Source organism: Penicillium antarcticum, assembly GCF_028974205.1.
Source record: "Penicillium antarcticum strain IBT 31339 chromosome Unknown utg000005l_segment0_segment0, whole genome shotgun sequence".
Classification (NCBI taxonomy): Eukaryota; Fungi; Ascomycota; class Eurotiomycetes; order Eurotiales; family Aspergillaceae; genus Penicillium; species Penicillium antarcticum.
Genome location: NW_026695303.1, coordinates 2,095,336 through 2,110,410, shown reverse-complemented (window position 1 = coordinate 2,110,410; position 15,075 = coordinate 2,095,336). Strand labels below are relative to the sequence as shown.

Genomic DNA, 15,075 nt, shown 5'->3' with positions numbered 1-15,075 from the left:
CTCCTGTATACTTCTTTTTTATCTTTTTGTTTATATGCGCATTTGAAATTTGCATTTGTCATTTGCATTGTTTGGTGTCAGGCTTGGTTCCCTTGAAAGGGCCAACAAGAGTATTTACGAAAAGCCCGCTGTCAATATGGTTGTTTATTTTTTGATTTTCTATACCAGTTTTTTTTCTTTTTTGCGAAGCATCGAAAATTGCGGCATACCTGAGCAACTACTGTCCCTTACTCTATTAATTCATAAAATATGCAATTAATCATAATGTGCTTCCATTCCAATTCCAATATTCCAATATAGTACACAGTAACTTATAGATGGCATATTTACGAAGCAGTGCGTTCGAGCAATCTTAGGGAAGCTATAAAACCGCCAAAGAGGCATGCGCCAAAAGTAAAAGAACATATATCCCGAAAAAGAAAAGTCACAAGGAGCGCTAGACCGTTCGTCATGTTGACTCCTCCGGTTTCGGGTTTGCGATCCGTTGCCATTCGCCGTTGAATGCATTGATGAGCCAGCTCGAAAGACCTATGGTTGGTAATTAGTCATTGCTCCTTTCAGTATGGGTATGCAATCGAAGAGAACAGAACTCACGTTCATAAACAAGCGTATGCGCCATGTGGAAATTGATACTATGATCTGAATCAGGGAAGACCTGCATATCGTAATTATCGATGTTCGACAAGTCCAGCTTGTCAATCAGCACCAAGGTATTCTGCAGGTGAACATTATCATCAGCAACGCCGTGCATAATTAGGAATCGAGTGTTCTGGCCCAATGCCATGACGTTGCTGATGGAGGCGTTCTCATAGCCTGTAGGGTTGTGCTCGGGCGTATGCATATAACGTTCTGTATAGATAGAGTCTAGAGATTGGCAAGTTAGTACTATAGAAGCCACAATCTAGCATCTTAGAGAAACCCACCGTAGAATCTCCAGTCTGTTACTGGCGCCACGGCCATGCCGTATTGGAACGTCTCGCCCGCATCTTGTTCAAGAACCTTCAAGGCCATGAAACCGCCATAGCTCCAGCCCCAGACTGCCATGCGAGTTTCATCAACGTAGTTCTTATTGGACCAGATCTTGGCAGTTTCAATCTGATCGTGGGCTTCATAGTGGCCGATGTCACCACGAACAATGGTTCGGGCTTCTCTCCCGATGAATCCTGTTCCACGACCATCCAAAGTGACCACGATGTAGCCCAAGCTTGAGGCAACATACGATTGGAAGTCGATGGTGAATTTACGATCCACTGTCTGCGAACCAGGTCCGCCGTATAAGAAGAACAGTACAGGGTACTTTTTCTTGGGGTTGAAGTGTGGAGGGCGACGCTCAAGGACTTGAAGTGTATAACCATCGATCGTTACATTAGTGTAGACCTCTGCTGGGAGGGCAAAGTCCTCGACCATTTCAGTAAGCTTATGGTTTTCCTCGATGAGGCTTTCGAACTCGATCTCGCTGCCGTGAGTGTTGATCACAGCCTGCCACGGCACTGCAGGGCCCTTATAGCTGAGCAAGCCGTATCCGGCTCCATCAGAGAATGAAACGTCGAAGAAGGCGGGTGCAGATATGTCTGTCAGCGGTCGAAGGTCGGAACCATCCAGCTTGACCGAGTATACGTGACGCTCAGTCGGAGCCTCTTTTGTAGCGACGAAATAGACCAGGCCCTTCTTCAGGTCAACAGCGGAGGGTGCATTAACCACCTCCCAGTTGCCTTTGGTCAGCATGATGGGCTTGGGGTTCTCGAAAGGTGTGAAGTAAGCCAAATGATCATAGCCTTGATATATAACAGTGTCGATATAGCCGTCATGTGGGCGGCCGTTTTCTGCATCAGCAGGGATGAATTTGGTTGATTGGGATGGTTCAACCCAGCCACCGTCGAGGGCCGCAATATCGTCGGATCGCACAAGCTTTCCAGTTCGAGCCTCTGTGTCCATCACGAAAATCTTGACAACATCACTCTCACGGTTGGTCTCCCGAATCAAAACCTTGCCCTCGGACGCCCAGACAATCTCGATGATAATCCGTTCCTCGTCAACAAAGTCTTCTGGCATATCAAATGAGAAGACCTCATTCTTCTCGACATCATAGAATTGCAAGTTGACGATGGGGTTCGGACTACCAGGTTTGGGGTATTTGATCTGGCTGACCTCGGGGTAGTTCTCAAGGCCTGGAGGGGGCTTTTTGCCTGATGGTCGAGAAAGGAAATACTGAATAGGGTATTCCGTCACCGCTGTCTCATTCGTGCGAAGGAACGCGACAAACTTTCCATCAGTGGACCACCAGGTTCCGGTGTTGCCTTGGAAGACTTCCTCCTCATATACCCAGTCTGGGACGCCATAGAAGAGGTCCTCGCTACCATCCTTGGTAATAGATATGACCTCTTCCGAAGCTAGTTTGCGCAAGTAAAGGTTGTTCTCTCGAACAAACACGACTGCATCAGAAGTGGGTGCCCAGACCGCAAGCTGCACGCGCGCACTGAGATTCTGAGGATCCAGCGGCTCAGCCTTCTGCGTCGCCACATCGAAAATCCAATATTTACCGAAGTACGAATGCCGGAAGTTGTGCTGAGAGTCAGACATGATCAAGACTTTTTTCAAATCAGGGCTCGGCCACGTCTTGACTGGGGTAACAATCCCGCCACCACCCCAGATATAGCCCTTCTTCATCAACACTTTAGTCTCGAGGCTATCAACGCCATCTTTGCTATTGCGGATGTCTTCAACTCGCAAATAAGCATCCTGCTTCTCGCCCCGCTCAACGAGAAGACCATCTTCGCCATTGGGGCCTGCGATCCAAGAGATCGCGTGGGACCGCGGCAGCCAGTCACCTGTCAATACTTGCTCGAGGGTCACCGGTTTCCCGTAACTCGTGCCCCCAGTAGCTGATTCCGGCTCATGGATCTCAACTGTTGAGACAGATGATAATGCCGCGGTATCGGGCCGCTTATGCGTGAGGAACAGCACGAATGCAAGCACCCAACCCCCCACACAGAGCACCACAAGCAACCAGACGATTTGGTGCAGGCGACTTGACGAGGCTGCCTTCTTCCCACTGTGCAATAAAGGTATATCCGAGTCATGGTCACCTCCATCTTCTATATCGCGGTATCTCTCCCCGTCCCCTTCCTCCATCGGTATGTCGTGGGCACGCTTGTGGTTCTCCATGAAAGCCGCGGAGGCAATCGATAAGTCGGAGTCGGTGGATGTCTGAGAGTCGAGAGACTCCGACCGCTGTCGGCTCAACGGGACGGACTCGGGGTGGCCTTCGTCGAGCTTCCCCATGGTGGTTGGAGTTCACGGGTCAAGCTGACGTCCGATCGTCGCTCTATCTCTTATCGGTGCGGATGCGAATGTGAGGACAGGACACGAGCGATCACCCGAATGATTTTATATATATTGTCGCCGATTCTCAAGAGAAAGGACACGATTGAGCTCCCTTGAAGACGACAACTTGGGGGCTGTGGCTCTGCAGGCGTTCCAACCCCCCTTCCCTCGTGGGCCGAGGCGATCTTGGCACCAACAAAGAGCCACTTACTGACCTCGGCCAGTTCTTACTGATTACCGTTTTCAATTGCAAACATTGTATGTGAACTGTTCTAAATATAAGAGTGTATGGTATTGATATCGGTAAGAGACTGGTTGGTGTGAGACTCGGCTTTCAGCAAGTAACTTATGTATATATCTCGAGGTTTGGTCAAGTACGGAGTGTGCAGCATGTTATACTTCTGGAAAGCATTCTACAACATGTAAACCTTTTGACTTTGTTCATTTTTCGATAGCAGAGAACCAAGAACAACGCCAAATAGAAATAATGACACAAAGCAGGAAACAAGGTCCCTTCACTGCCACCTCAGTCATACTTCCCCAACTCGTACGTGACTACACAATATATGCGACGAACATTAAGAGCTTAGAAGTTTGTACAAGCCTGAGAATGATTCTATGTAGAAACGGGATATTTTTTGTAATTACTCGTCGCGAGAACATCGCTTTCCATCATACAGCTCACGTTAGCGGCCGCCGAAGGCGTTTACCGGGACAGAGCAATGTCATCAATTCTCATGATCATCTTCACAGTCTCAGCAGCCAGCTCAATTGCGCTGGTGCTAACCAGCAAGGGCTGCAGAATGTTCTCCTCTGTGATATCGTCCTTGACACCACCACTGCGAATGCTGACACCGGCGTTGTGCTGACCCTGTGCGTGACGGTGACGCAGGTCGGTGACAACCTTAATGGAGTTGAGACCAGCGTTCTCGGCCAGGGTGGTAGGGATGACCTCCATGGCATCGGCGAAGGCCTTGAAGCAGATAGCCTCCGTGCCGGTAAGCTCACGGGAGCGTTTGGCAAGGGCGTGGGCCACTTCGACCTCGGGAGCACCACCACCTGCAATCATGGCGCGCTTCTTAACGAGACAGCGGATGACACACAGGGCGTCGTGAAGCGAACGCTCAGCCTCGTCGAGAATCAGGCTGTTGGCACCGCGGGCAACGATGGAGACAGTCTGGTTGTAAGCAGAGAGAGGAGCCTTGATGCCGGTGATTTTGACATAACGGGCACCGGAAGCCTGGACTTCTTCGACGAGGTCGGCAGTACCAAGCTTATCCTCGGTGAAAGAGTCGACGTTGGCGACGGGCTTACAGCCGAGACTCTTGCAGAGGAACTCAACCTCATCACGCTCGATATCCTTGATGGCGAGAATCTTGAGACGGGAAAGGAAGTGGAGGGAAAGTTCGTTCACGGCGTCACGGAGGATAGACTTCTGGATCAAAAGAACGTTACACTTGGTCTTCTGAATCTTCTTGACCATGTTGAGCAGGTATTGGCGCTCCTCCTTCAGGATCTTATCCATCTGGCGGTAGTCGTTCACGACGATTTGGTTTTCCATCTAGATTGCTATTGTCAGTCCATGCCCAACACCAACCCACGGAACAACATACATCAGGCTTAGGGGGCTCAGTTGGAACTGGATGAGACCTATCCGGGCTTTCTCAATTCTTGTGGGACCACCGCTGCTCTTGATCACAGGCTGATTGAGAACAACACCATCGACCATCTCGCTGTCCTCAATGGTTCCGCCAACCTTCTTCACAATACGAATATCACGCAGGTCAACATTCTCTGCCGTCTTTGGATCACAGACCTTCAGGACGGAGTCGACGGCCATGGGGCCCAGGAGGCCAGAGTGCTGAGACACGATCTTCGAGGAAAGGGAGGTGGAGGCGGCTTGCAGGAGGGTGCCACGATCAGAAAGGTTGATAGGGCGGGACATGTTGTGGAGGATCTCGACGGCAGCACCGGCGGCTCTCTGGAAAGACTCGGAGATGACAGTAGGGTGAATGCCCTTGGACAGCAACTTCTCGGCGGCACCGAGCAGACTGCCAGCTATGACAACAACTGATGTTGTTCCATCACCAGCCTCAACATCCTGTGCGGCACTCAGATCGACAAGCATACGGGCGGCGGGGTGCATCACGCTCATATCCTTCAACATGGTGTTTCCATCGTTGGTCTGCGGGGGTCAGTTGGGGCTCCGGAAATGTTCAAATAGGAATTGATGCGTACGATGATGGTCTGTCCCTTGGGCGTTTGAATCTTGAAAGACGTTAGAGTCTGTATAGAATCAAGAGTTGATATAAACTTACCATCTTGTCCATACCCCTGGGTCCCAAAGACTGCATTCCTGTTAGCCCCTCATCTATGTATTTGCAGATAACCTGAGCACGCGTACGGTTCGAATAGCATCGGAAACAGCTATAATTGTGTTAGCAACAGTCCCTCTTAACCCGATCAACAGTACATACCCCGAGCAGCGAGAATGTTGGACGCCCGCACGGCCATAGGCTTCTCCTTGTCCTGCATGCAATCAGAAATAGCCCACACACATCATTTTGAGGGCTCGCACCTTGAAGGCATTGTTACCGGCGGTTCCCTGAGCTACTGCGGCAGCCATTTTGAAAGTTAATATTCAAAACGAACCGTAAAAAATGAGGGAAAGGGTGAAGTTGACTGTTGATGGTGGAGGACACACAGGAAATTCTGCGAGGTTCTGGGGCGGTGATGAAGCTTGGCACTGATTAGTGAGGTTAGCTCGGCCACCGCAGCTCTGCTACATCATCCGTCTCTCAATACCCAGCTATCTATCTTTTTCCAAATTGCCGCAGTATTCGGAGCAAGTTGGATCTGCTTTACTTGCATACACCCTTTCGACCTTATTGCCTCCCCGGAACGTCCCCTAGCTCCTCGGCCTTGGGCTGTCAACACCTTTCATCATGCCTAGCGCCACGGGTCAGAACTGGGAGAAGTACCAAAAGAACTTCGCAGACGACGAGGAACCCGAGAAGAAGATCACACCTCTCACAGACGAGTGAGTTCTCGCCTTGTTTGGATTCGATTCAGTCGAAGCGCGATGGCAATGATTAGCTGACGTCCCCTACAGTGATATCGCAGTACTCAAGACCTACGGCGCTGCGCCTTACGCGACAGCATTGAAGAAGCTCGAAAAGGATATCAAGGACAAACAAGCAAGCGTCAATGAAAAGATCGGCGTTAAGGTGATTACTTCTCCAGCTCTTTCGATCCCTTGAGTAATTGAAGCTTACACTTTACCAGGAATCCGACACTGGTCTTGCACCTCCACACCTTTGGGATGTTGCAGCCGATCGACAGCGCATGGCAGAGGAACAGCCACTCCAGGTTGCGCGGTGCACTAAGATTATCCAGGATGAAAAAGACTCGGACAAGAGCAAATATGTGATCAACGTCAAGCAGATTGCCAAGTTTGTTGTCAACCTAGGAGAGCGCGTCAGCCCAACAGATATCGAAGAAGGCATGAGAGTTGGGTAGGTACACCGGCGGAATTCGTGTCCTTCACAGCTACTGACTAGGCTCTGCAGTGTCGACCGCAATAAGTACCAGATTATGCTGCCCTTGCCGCCAAAGATCGACCCCAGCGTGACGATGATGACGGTCGAGGATAAACCCGACGTTACTTATGGCGATGTCGGTGGATGCAAAGAACAAATCGAGAAGCTACGAGAAGTCGTCGAGATGCCGTTGCTATCGCCAGAACGTTTCGTGAACCTCGGTATCGACCCGCCCAAGGGTGCCCTGCTCTATGGCCCTCCCGGAACCGGAAAGACCCTTTGTGCTCGTGCAGTCGCCAACCGAACAGATGCCACCTTCATTCGTGTCATTGGTAGTGAGTTGGTACAGAAGTATGTTGGTGAGGGTGCTCGCATGGTCCGTGAGCTCTTCGAGATGGCTCGTACCAAGAAGGCTTGCATCATCTTCTTCGACGAAATCGATGCCGTCGGTGGTGCCCGTTTCGACGATGGTGCTGGTGGTGACAACGAAGTGCAGCGTACTATGCTGGAATTGATCACCCAGTTGGATGGTTTCGATTCCCGTGGTAACATCAAGGTCATGTTCGCTACCAACCGTCCGTCCATACTTGACCCGGCCCTGATGCGTCCTGGCCGTATCGATCGTAAGATTGAATTCTCGCTACCTGATGTCGAGGGTCGTGCAAACATTCTCCGCATTCACGCCAAGAGCATGTCCGTGGAGCGGGACATCCGTTGGGAGCTGATTTCACGACTGTGCCCCAACGCTACTGGTGCTGAGCTCCGCAGTGTGGCGACCGAGGCTGGTATGTTCGCCATTCGTGCCCGTCGCAAGGTTGCTACCGAGAAGGACTTCCTGGCTTCCGTCGAGAAGGTTATCAAGGGCAACCTCAAGTTCAACTCGACGGCAACTTACATGCAATACAACTAGAAAGATCCCGACTGGATTTGCATTACGGATGGAATGTATGATCACTATTGTCTTGTTATGTCGGAGTGAATTCCAGGTCAATGCATCTATAATCTAAATCATTTGAGTTTCAGTAACCGGCATCTATAGTTCCCTAATCGGGTCACGATGTAAGATCATGTGATAGCACGTGATCCACGACTATACATATTCCACAGGTTAAAGAGACATTGGGGGATATTAGCTGGCTGTAGTGAAAATCCAATCCGAAAGAATAACCAGGCTCTATTAGTAGACCCCATACTTCGAGCAACCACCCTCATAACCCTCACTGAGGCTCTACCGTATCCTCCCGGCGCCCACTGCCTCGCGGCAAAACGGACGACCGGCGAACCCGAGGCATTCTCGCAGTTGCCGATGGGGAGGCCGAACCGGCCAATCACAGGCCCCGGAATACTAAGTAATTGGCTGAGTCAGCGTGAAACTGCCAAACCGCATCCCGACTCCAGATGAAGTTGCTCTGGAAGGAGTTCGCTATTCCACCATCTCCTCTCTTTAGCTGTTTTTGGACAACCTGTGTCCCTATTTTCTCTTGGTTCATTAGGGAATTATAATTCTCTGTTGATCCATCATGAGCTCTCTGAGCATGCGGAGCCTAGCTCCTGCCTCCAAGGTGAGGCACGCAACGATTTTCGGCTCATGTGCAACCGACTGACTGGCCCATTTCTCCAGGTTTCCCGCATTTTGCGGGATCAGAGACGTCTGTTCTCTTCTTCAAGGCCCGCAGGTACGCATTGAGCCATTCAATCCGTTAATCCACGTTCGCACCACTAACTACTCTTGCGCCAGCCAAAATCTGGGCCAACCAGCCTCTGCGCGCTAAGGAGTCCAGCGGATACCTGACCGACAAGTACCCCATCATTGTAAGAAACAAAACACCCTCGGATGAAAAGGAAGGCCATCGGATCTGACTTGCGCAGGACCACGAGTACGATGCCGTCGTTGTCGGTGCCGGTGGTGCCGGTTTGCGCGCTGCCTTCGGTCTGGCCGAGGCCGGATTCAACACTGCTTGTGTCTCCAAGCTGTTCCCTACGAGAAGTCACACTGTCGCTGCCCAAGGTGGTATCAACGCTGCCCTCGGAAAGTAGGTTTCTATCGAAAATTTCGCCAGATATCGAATCGCGTCTAATTGGAATATAGCATGCACGAGGATGACTGGAGATGGCACATGTACGATACCGTGAAGGGTTCCGATTGGCTTGGTGACCAGGACGCCATTCACTACATGACCCGCGAGGCCCCGGCCAGTGTTCGCGAGCTCGAGGGTTACGGTTGCCCCTTCTCCCGTACAGAGGATGGACGTATCTACCAACGTGCTTTCGGTGGTCAGTCTAAGGACTTCGGCAAGGGTGGCCAGGCCTACCGTTGCGCCGCTGCCGCTGACCGTACCGGTCACGCTCTCCTGCACACCCTCTACGGACAGTCTCTCCGCCACAACACCAACTACTTCATCGAATACTTCGCTCTCGACCTGTTGATGGAGGATGGTGAGTGCCGTGGTATCATTGCCTACAACCAGGAGGATGGTACTCTGCACCGCTTCAAGGCCCACCACACCGTTCTGGCCACCGGTGGTTACGGACGTGCCTACTTCAGTTGCACCTCGGCCCACACTTGCACTGGTGACGGTATGGCTATGGTCGCCCGTGCTGGTCTTCCTAACCAGGATCTGGAGTTCGTCCAGTTCCACCCCACTGGTATCTACGGTGCCGGTTGTCTGATCACCGAGGGCTCCCGTGGCGAGGGTGGTTACCTCCTGAACTCCGAGGGTGAGCGTTTCATGGAACGTTATGCTCCTACCGCCAAGGATCTGGCTTCCCGTGACGTTGTCTCTCGTTCCATGACCCTTGAGATCCGTGAGGGCCGTGGTGTCGGTCCCGAGAAGGACCACATCTACCTGCAGCTCAGCCACTTGCCTGCCGACCTCCTCCACGAGCGTCTGCCCGGTATTTCCGAGACTGCCTCTATTTTCGCCGGTGTTGATGTCACCAAGCAGCCCATTCCTGTCCTCCCCACCGTCCACTACAACATGGGTGGTATCCCCACCAAGTACACTGGTGAGGTTATTGACGTTGACCAGAACGGCCAGGAGAAGGTTGTTAAGGGTCTGTACGCCTGTGGTGAGGCCGCCTGTGTGTCTGTCCACGGTGCTAACCGCCTGGGTGCCAACTCTCTGCTTGACTTGATCGTCTTCGGCCGTGCTGTCTCTCACCGTGTCCGTGACATTGCCACCCCCGGTGCTCCCCACAAGGAGCTCGCCTCCGACGCTGGTGCTCAGTCCATCAAGGACCTGGACTTTGCTCGTACCGCCGAGGGCCCCAAGTCTACTTTTGATGTCCGCAACGCCATGCAGAAGGCCATGCAGACCGATGTCAGCGTTTTCCGTACCCAGGAGAGCTTGGACGAAGGTGTCCAGAAGGTCAACGAGATCGACCAGTGGTACTCCCAGGTTGGCACCAAGGACCGCTCCATGATCTGGAACACCGATCTGGTTGAGACCCTTGAGCTCCGCAACCTGTTGACTTGCGCGTACGTATAACCGACTTAGAAATCAGAAGCTTTTGCTAACATCATTCACAGTACCCAAACCGCTACTTCCGCTGCTGCCCGTAAGGAATCTCGTGGTGCCCACGCCCGTGAGGACTTCCCCGACCGTGACGATGAGAACTGGATGAAGCACACTCTCTCCTGGCAGAAGGAAGCCCACGGTGAAGTCAAGCTCGGCTACCGTGCCGTCGAGGCCAACACCCTGGATGAGAGCGAGTGCAAGGCCGTGCCGCCTTTCAAGCGTACCTACTAAGCTCGCTATTTTGGGAATTGACCCGCAGAGAATTTGGAGGATACCACGGAGTTGTCGCAAATGGAACCTATCGACGCCCTTTCCGAGCCTCATAGATGTGAAAGTAGGGCTTGTGGCGTCGGGGCCCCGTTTCAAGGGGATGAACCCATGCAAAAGACCATGTTTTTTATTTGACTGTGTTACTTACCATCTTGTATAGCCATATTATTTTCCTTTATTTCAACAGGCGAAGAGTTGTACTGGGTGTTTTTTTCCTCAGTTTCTTTCACATTGCGTTATTTTTTAATCTTACCCTCATCCCGTAGTCTGCCACGTGCCCAGTCTTTTTCAGGTCTTGGCTCGAGTCAACAAAGAAACCGTTGAACCTTGAATGTTTTTGAATTCACAGTGTTGCTGCAGAAACACTGGCAGACGCTGTTAACTAGCCCTTATGCACAAGTCCGGAACATGGTCGATTACCGCGTCTTCGCTTCCTCTCCGCCAAAGAGCAAGGGCAGCCCTCACAAGTTAAGAGTAATCCTATTTTTACTCTTGCTATTTGATTCTATATTTGGAGGATGTTACTGGCACCAGGGATCGTTACCAATCACGCTAAACAATGAGTCTCATCCCGGACGTCTTTGAGGAAGAGGGCCAAGGCCTCCCATGACCTCCACCTGATGGATTATGAATGCCAGCAGCAACAATATTTGCCAAGTTGATTCCATTTGACTTTTGCTGCCTTTTTCTACTGGGAAACATCGTGGAATCTCGAGTTCTCATCGACTGGATGAGCTCGCTCGCTTCCAGTCGTTGAGAGTTGCCCTAGTTGGCATACACGACGAGTTCATCGCTTTGATCCGAGATCTCTCGATACCTTGAACACCAAATCATCTCTATAATGTCGTTGGACGTTAACGATCTGTTTCCCCGTGCAGCTGTTAGCTGCACGGGAAGCAAGCAGTGGTATGTCTGCACTGCAGGTAACTTTCGTGGATGCTGCTCCAGTGACCCGTGTACGAGCGGCGTTTGTCCAGATAATAATGGAGATGATGCTTTGAGCACTTCTGTCCCTGAGGCTACATCGGTGGCGGGTTTGACAGCAATCACGGCTAGAATAGGGATTCCGCTTCTCTCGTCAAGCAGGACATCCTTATCAACTACCTCGTCGACTGATTCGTCTATTTCATTATCATCACAAAGGCCATTAACGGTCTCATTGTCGACTTCATCTACAAGTTTCGACACAACCACAACTTCAGAGACGCAGACTGCTTCAGATACTCCCACAACAACAGCGACAGCTACAACATCGACAACGTTAGAAGCCACCCATGTGACCGCGTTGTCCTCTGTCCTAGGTGGGAGCCATGCAAGTACTGCATCGCCGTCATCAGAATCCAGCAATTCAGGGGCCGCACCCAACCGAGGTGCCCTAATCGGCGGAGTGGTGGGAGGTGTAGCAGCCCTAATAATCTGCGCCATCCTACTATTCTGCTGTTACCGTCGCAGGAGAATACAAGGAAAACATGAGAAGCTCTCATCAATAATCTCATGGTATCCACACGGAGCAGCCCGATCTCGCTACGGCCGCCACAGGTCATCCGATGCAAAGGCGATATCTGACAGCGATGGAAACACAGCAACTGGTAGGTCAGGCCTACACCCCAAACCCCAACCCCCAAACCAAACTACCCATTAGCATATATCTACTATGAAGCCAACTAACATCAACCCAACCAACCAGACTCCCTAACGACATCCATACCCGCAAACTCATCAACAGCCCCTTCAACAACCTTCCCATTAGACAGAAGACCAAGCAACACACCCCCGTCAATAACAATGGGCAGTCACAACCACAGCAACAGCTCCTCATCAACAAACCTAGTCTCCCATCCATTGAGATTAAAATCCTCGTCCACCACCTCCATCCCCCCAATGCCCCTCCCACACCGCCAAGGCTTCTCCCCTACCCCCGAATTACCAGATACAAGCTTCTACCGGCTGTGTCATGAACTAGCTTCGCATTCGCAGAGTGGGCTTATCAACGGTCCTATTGACCAGCGCTGCCGGAATAGAACTGGTAATGGTAATGGGAGTCCACGGGGTATGGCTATGCGGGCGTGGGAATCTACTTCCTCTATTCCTCTGACTTATACGTCTACATCTGAAGGGACGAGTCAAAGTCAAAGCCAGACCCAAAGCCAGAGTGGAAGTAGGAGTGTGGGTGGAAGTCTAATCAGACAACCCGCTGGACAGATCATAACCGCCGACGGTATCGTCCTAGGCGCAAATTTGGATCGTTATTCTAGTGGGATGGAGATTGGGAGGTCTACCGGTCGGGGGCGGGATGTTGGGGGGAGTTGTCATGAACATGTTATGAGTTTTATGCATTATGGGAGTGGGGGTGGTGGTGGGAATGGTGGTGGAAGGGCTGAGAGAGGCATTCAGATGCTGGATACGGTTCATGGGGATGAGAGGGTTCATAGTCCTTCGAGTGAGGAGCTGAGGTGTCAGGATGCGACTGCGGTTTTGGATGGTTTGAAGGTTTTGGAGGATGATGATGGGGATGTTCCGCCTGCTTATGATGGGCGGGATGGTTTTACGGATGCTGATATTAAGTCTCTTGCTGGGATGATGGAAATGGGTGTTAGGACTTGAGGGTGGATGGTAATGCGGTTGTTGGTTTATGTTATGTTGGTTCCTCTGTCGTTTGAATTCGATATTGATGAAATGTGGTGGTCCTGGTGAGTTGTAGTCATAGTTCAATCAAATAAATAACGAAGTTAAGGCGTAGTATGATAGTCTGAGTCTCCAATCCAACAAGTCAAATCATATATTCATTTTTGTCTACCCGAAAGCGCAGCTTTTTTTCCAGTCATATATCGTATCCAAAAAGAATTTACAGGAGGTTCTTCAGCACAGCAGTCTGCTCCAGGACAGCGCGCTTGCTGGTACCACCAATGGCATCCTTCAGCTCGACAGCACGCTCGTAGTCGAGGCAGGCCTGGACATCAGCGTCGAAGCGGGAGTCGACCTCCTGGAGCTGCTGGAGAGAAAGTGTGTCCATGGGGACGGAGGTGTTCTCGGCGAGAGCAACAACACGGCCGGAGATGTGGTGGCCCTCACGGAAGGGAACACCCTTGCGGACGAGGTAGTCGGCGATCTCAGTGGCCAGCATCTCAGGGGCGAGAGCGGCGGTCATCTTCTCAGGGATGACGGTGAGGGTGGAGAGAACACCGGTACCAATCTGGATGCTGTCGCTGACAGTCTTGACGTGGTCGAGCATGGGCTCGACACTCTCCTGCAGATCCTTGTTGTAGGTAGTGGGCAGGCCCTTGATAGTGCACATCAGGCCGGCCATTTGGCCAAAGGCACGACCAGCCTTACCGCGGAGCAACTCCAGGCTGTCTATAAAGGTGTCAGTATACTGTTTCATCGAAAATACATTGGTGAATGCTTACCGGCGTTCTTCTTCTGGGGCATCAGCGATGAGCCAGTGGAGTAGGCATCAGACAGGCGGACAAAGCCGAACTCGAGACTGCTGTAGATGATCAAGTCCTCGGCCCAGCGAGAGATCTTGAGCATGAAAGAGCTACCCCACTGCATCATCTCCATGGCAAAGTCACGGTCGGCAACAGCGTTCATGGAGTTGTACAGCAGACCATCGAAGCCAAGCTCCTTGGCCATAGCCTCACGGTCAATGTTGAAGGGGTTACCAGCAAGGGCACCGGTACCGAGGGGGCTGCGGTTAACGCGGCGGATAACCTCACGCAGACGCTGCAGCTCACTAGCGAAAGCAGTAGCGTGGGACAGTAGCCAGTGGGACCAACGGACGGGCTGGGCCTTCTGGAGGTGGGTGTAGCCGGGCATGATGTAGGCGATGTCCTGCTCAGCGCGGGCAATGGAGACCTTGATCAGATCGCAGAGGTGGCTCTCGATAAGACGAAGCTCATCGCGCAGCCACAGGCGCATGTCCGTCGCGATCTGCTCATTACGCGACCGGCCGGTATGCAGCTTACCGCCAATCTCCTTGCCGATGATCTCGCCCAGGCGGCGCTCGTTAGCAGTGTGGATATCCTCGTCATTCTCCTTGGCGACAAAGGTGTTTGACTGCCATTCCTCAGCGATCTGCTTGAAGCCGCGCTCGATTTCAGCGAATTCTTGCGGGGTGAGGATGCCGGATTTGGTGTTGGCGCGGGCAAAGGCGATGGAGCCGGCGATGTCCTGCTTCCAGAAGACACGGTCGTAGGGCAGAGACATGTTGTACTGCACCATCAGAGGGTCAAGGCCCTCTGTTTTTTTGACGTATGAGTCAGTGGGATTTTTGGTGGGATAGAGGGGTTGAGGTACTCACGGGTGAAGCGGCCTCCCCAGAGCATGTTCTCGGCGACACCTTTTTGGTTACTCATTTTGAACGGTATGAGAAGAGTCAATGGCTTGAATCTGGAGGGAAAGGAGGGAAAGAAGAGGTGAAGTTC

General features: G+C 51.8%; 7 protein-coding genes across 7 annotated transcripts; 3 read left to right on the top strand and 4 right to left on the bottom strand.

Moving 5' to 3' along the window:
* Nucleotides 1–448: 448 nt before the first annotated feature.
* On the bottom strand, nucleotides 449–3,282 carry dapB (dipeptidyl aminopeptidase dapB; the record flags this gene model as incomplete). Its single annotated transcript, XM_058463505.1, has 3 exons — nucleotides 449–528; nucleotides 595–864; nucleotides 924–3,282. The coding sequence occupies 3 exons, from the start codon at nucleotides 3,280–3,282 to the stop codon at nucleotides 449–451; spliced, it is 2,709 nt and encodes a 902-aa protein (XP_058319983.1).
* Nucleotides 3,283–4,030: 748 nt separating this feature from the next.
* Nucleotides 4,031–5,950, bottom strand: N7508_005438 (chaperonin-containing T-complex subunit CCT4; the record flags this gene model as incomplete). The annotated part of the gene is made up of 7 exons (XM_058463504.1): nucleotides 4,031–4,885; nucleotides 4,934–5,509; nucleotides 5,563–5,592; nucleotides 5,643–5,672; nucleotides 5,729–5,751; nucleotides 5,802–5,853; nucleotides 5,903–5,950. The coding sequence occupies 7 exons, from the start codon at nucleotides 5,948–5,950 to the stop codon at nucleotides 4,031–4,033; spliced, it is 1,614 nt and encodes a 537-aa protein (XP_058319982.1).
* Nucleotides 5,951–6,269: 319 nt separating this feature from the next.
* rpt1 (proteasome regulatory particle base subunit RPT1) lies at nucleotides 6,270–7,773 on the top strand (the record flags this gene model as incomplete). The annotated part of the gene is made up of 4 exons (XM_058463503.1): nucleotides 6,270–6,364; nucleotides 6,437–6,551; nucleotides 6,610–6,839; nucleotides 6,894–7,773. 4 exons carry the CDS (start codon nucleotides 6,270–6,272, stop codon nucleotides 7,771–7,773), a joined length of 1,320 nt encoding a protein of 439 aa, XP_058319981.1.
* A 610-nt stretch (nucleotides 7,774–8,383) lies between these two features.
* Nucleotides 8,384–10,612, top strand: N7508_005436 (uncharacterized protein; the record flags this gene model as incomplete). Its single annotated transcript, XM_058463502.1, has 6 exons — nucleotides 8,384–8,425; nucleotides 8,485–8,539; nucleotides 8,602–8,675; nucleotides 8,733–8,896; nucleotides 8,953–10,341; nucleotides 10,393–10,612. 6 exons carry the CDS (start codon nucleotides 8,384–8,386, stop codon nucleotides 10,610–10,612), a joined length of 1,944 nt encoding a protein of 647 aa, XP_058319980.1.
* Nucleotides 10,613–11,416: 804 nt separating this feature from the next.
* Nucleotides 11,417–12,076, bottom strand: N7508_005435 (uncharacterized protein; the record flags this gene model as incomplete). The annotated part of the gene is made up of 1 exon (XM_058463501.1): nucleotides 11,417–12,076. The coding sequence occupies one exon, from the start codon at nucleotides 12,074–12,076 to the stop codon at nucleotides 11,417–11,419; it is 660 nt and encodes a 219-aa protein (XP_058319979.1).
* A 360-nt stretch (nucleotides 12,077–12,436) lies between these two features.
* On the top strand, nucleotides 12,437–13,255 carry N7508_005434 (uncharacterized protein; the record flags this gene model as incomplete). The annotated part of the gene is made up of 1 exon (XM_058463500.1): nucleotides 12,437–13,255. The coding sequence occupies one exon, from the start codon at nucleotides 12,437–12,439 to the stop codon at nucleotides 13,253–13,255; it is 819 nt and encodes a 272-aa protein (XP_058319978.1).
* Nucleotides 13,256–13,496: 241 nt separating this feature from the next.
* N7508_005433 (argininosuccinate lyase ARG4) lies at nucleotides 13,497–15,006 on the bottom strand (the record flags this gene model as incomplete). Its single annotated transcript, XM_058463499.1, has 3 exons — nucleotides 13,497–14,005; nucleotides 14,059–14,889; nucleotides 14,952–15,006. The coding sequence occupies 3 exons, from the start codon at nucleotides 15,004–15,006 to the stop codon at nucleotides 13,497–13,499; spliced, it is 1,395 nt and encodes a 464-aa protein (XP_058319977.1).
* Between the last annotated feature and the right edge of the window lie 69 nt (nucleotides 15,007–15,075).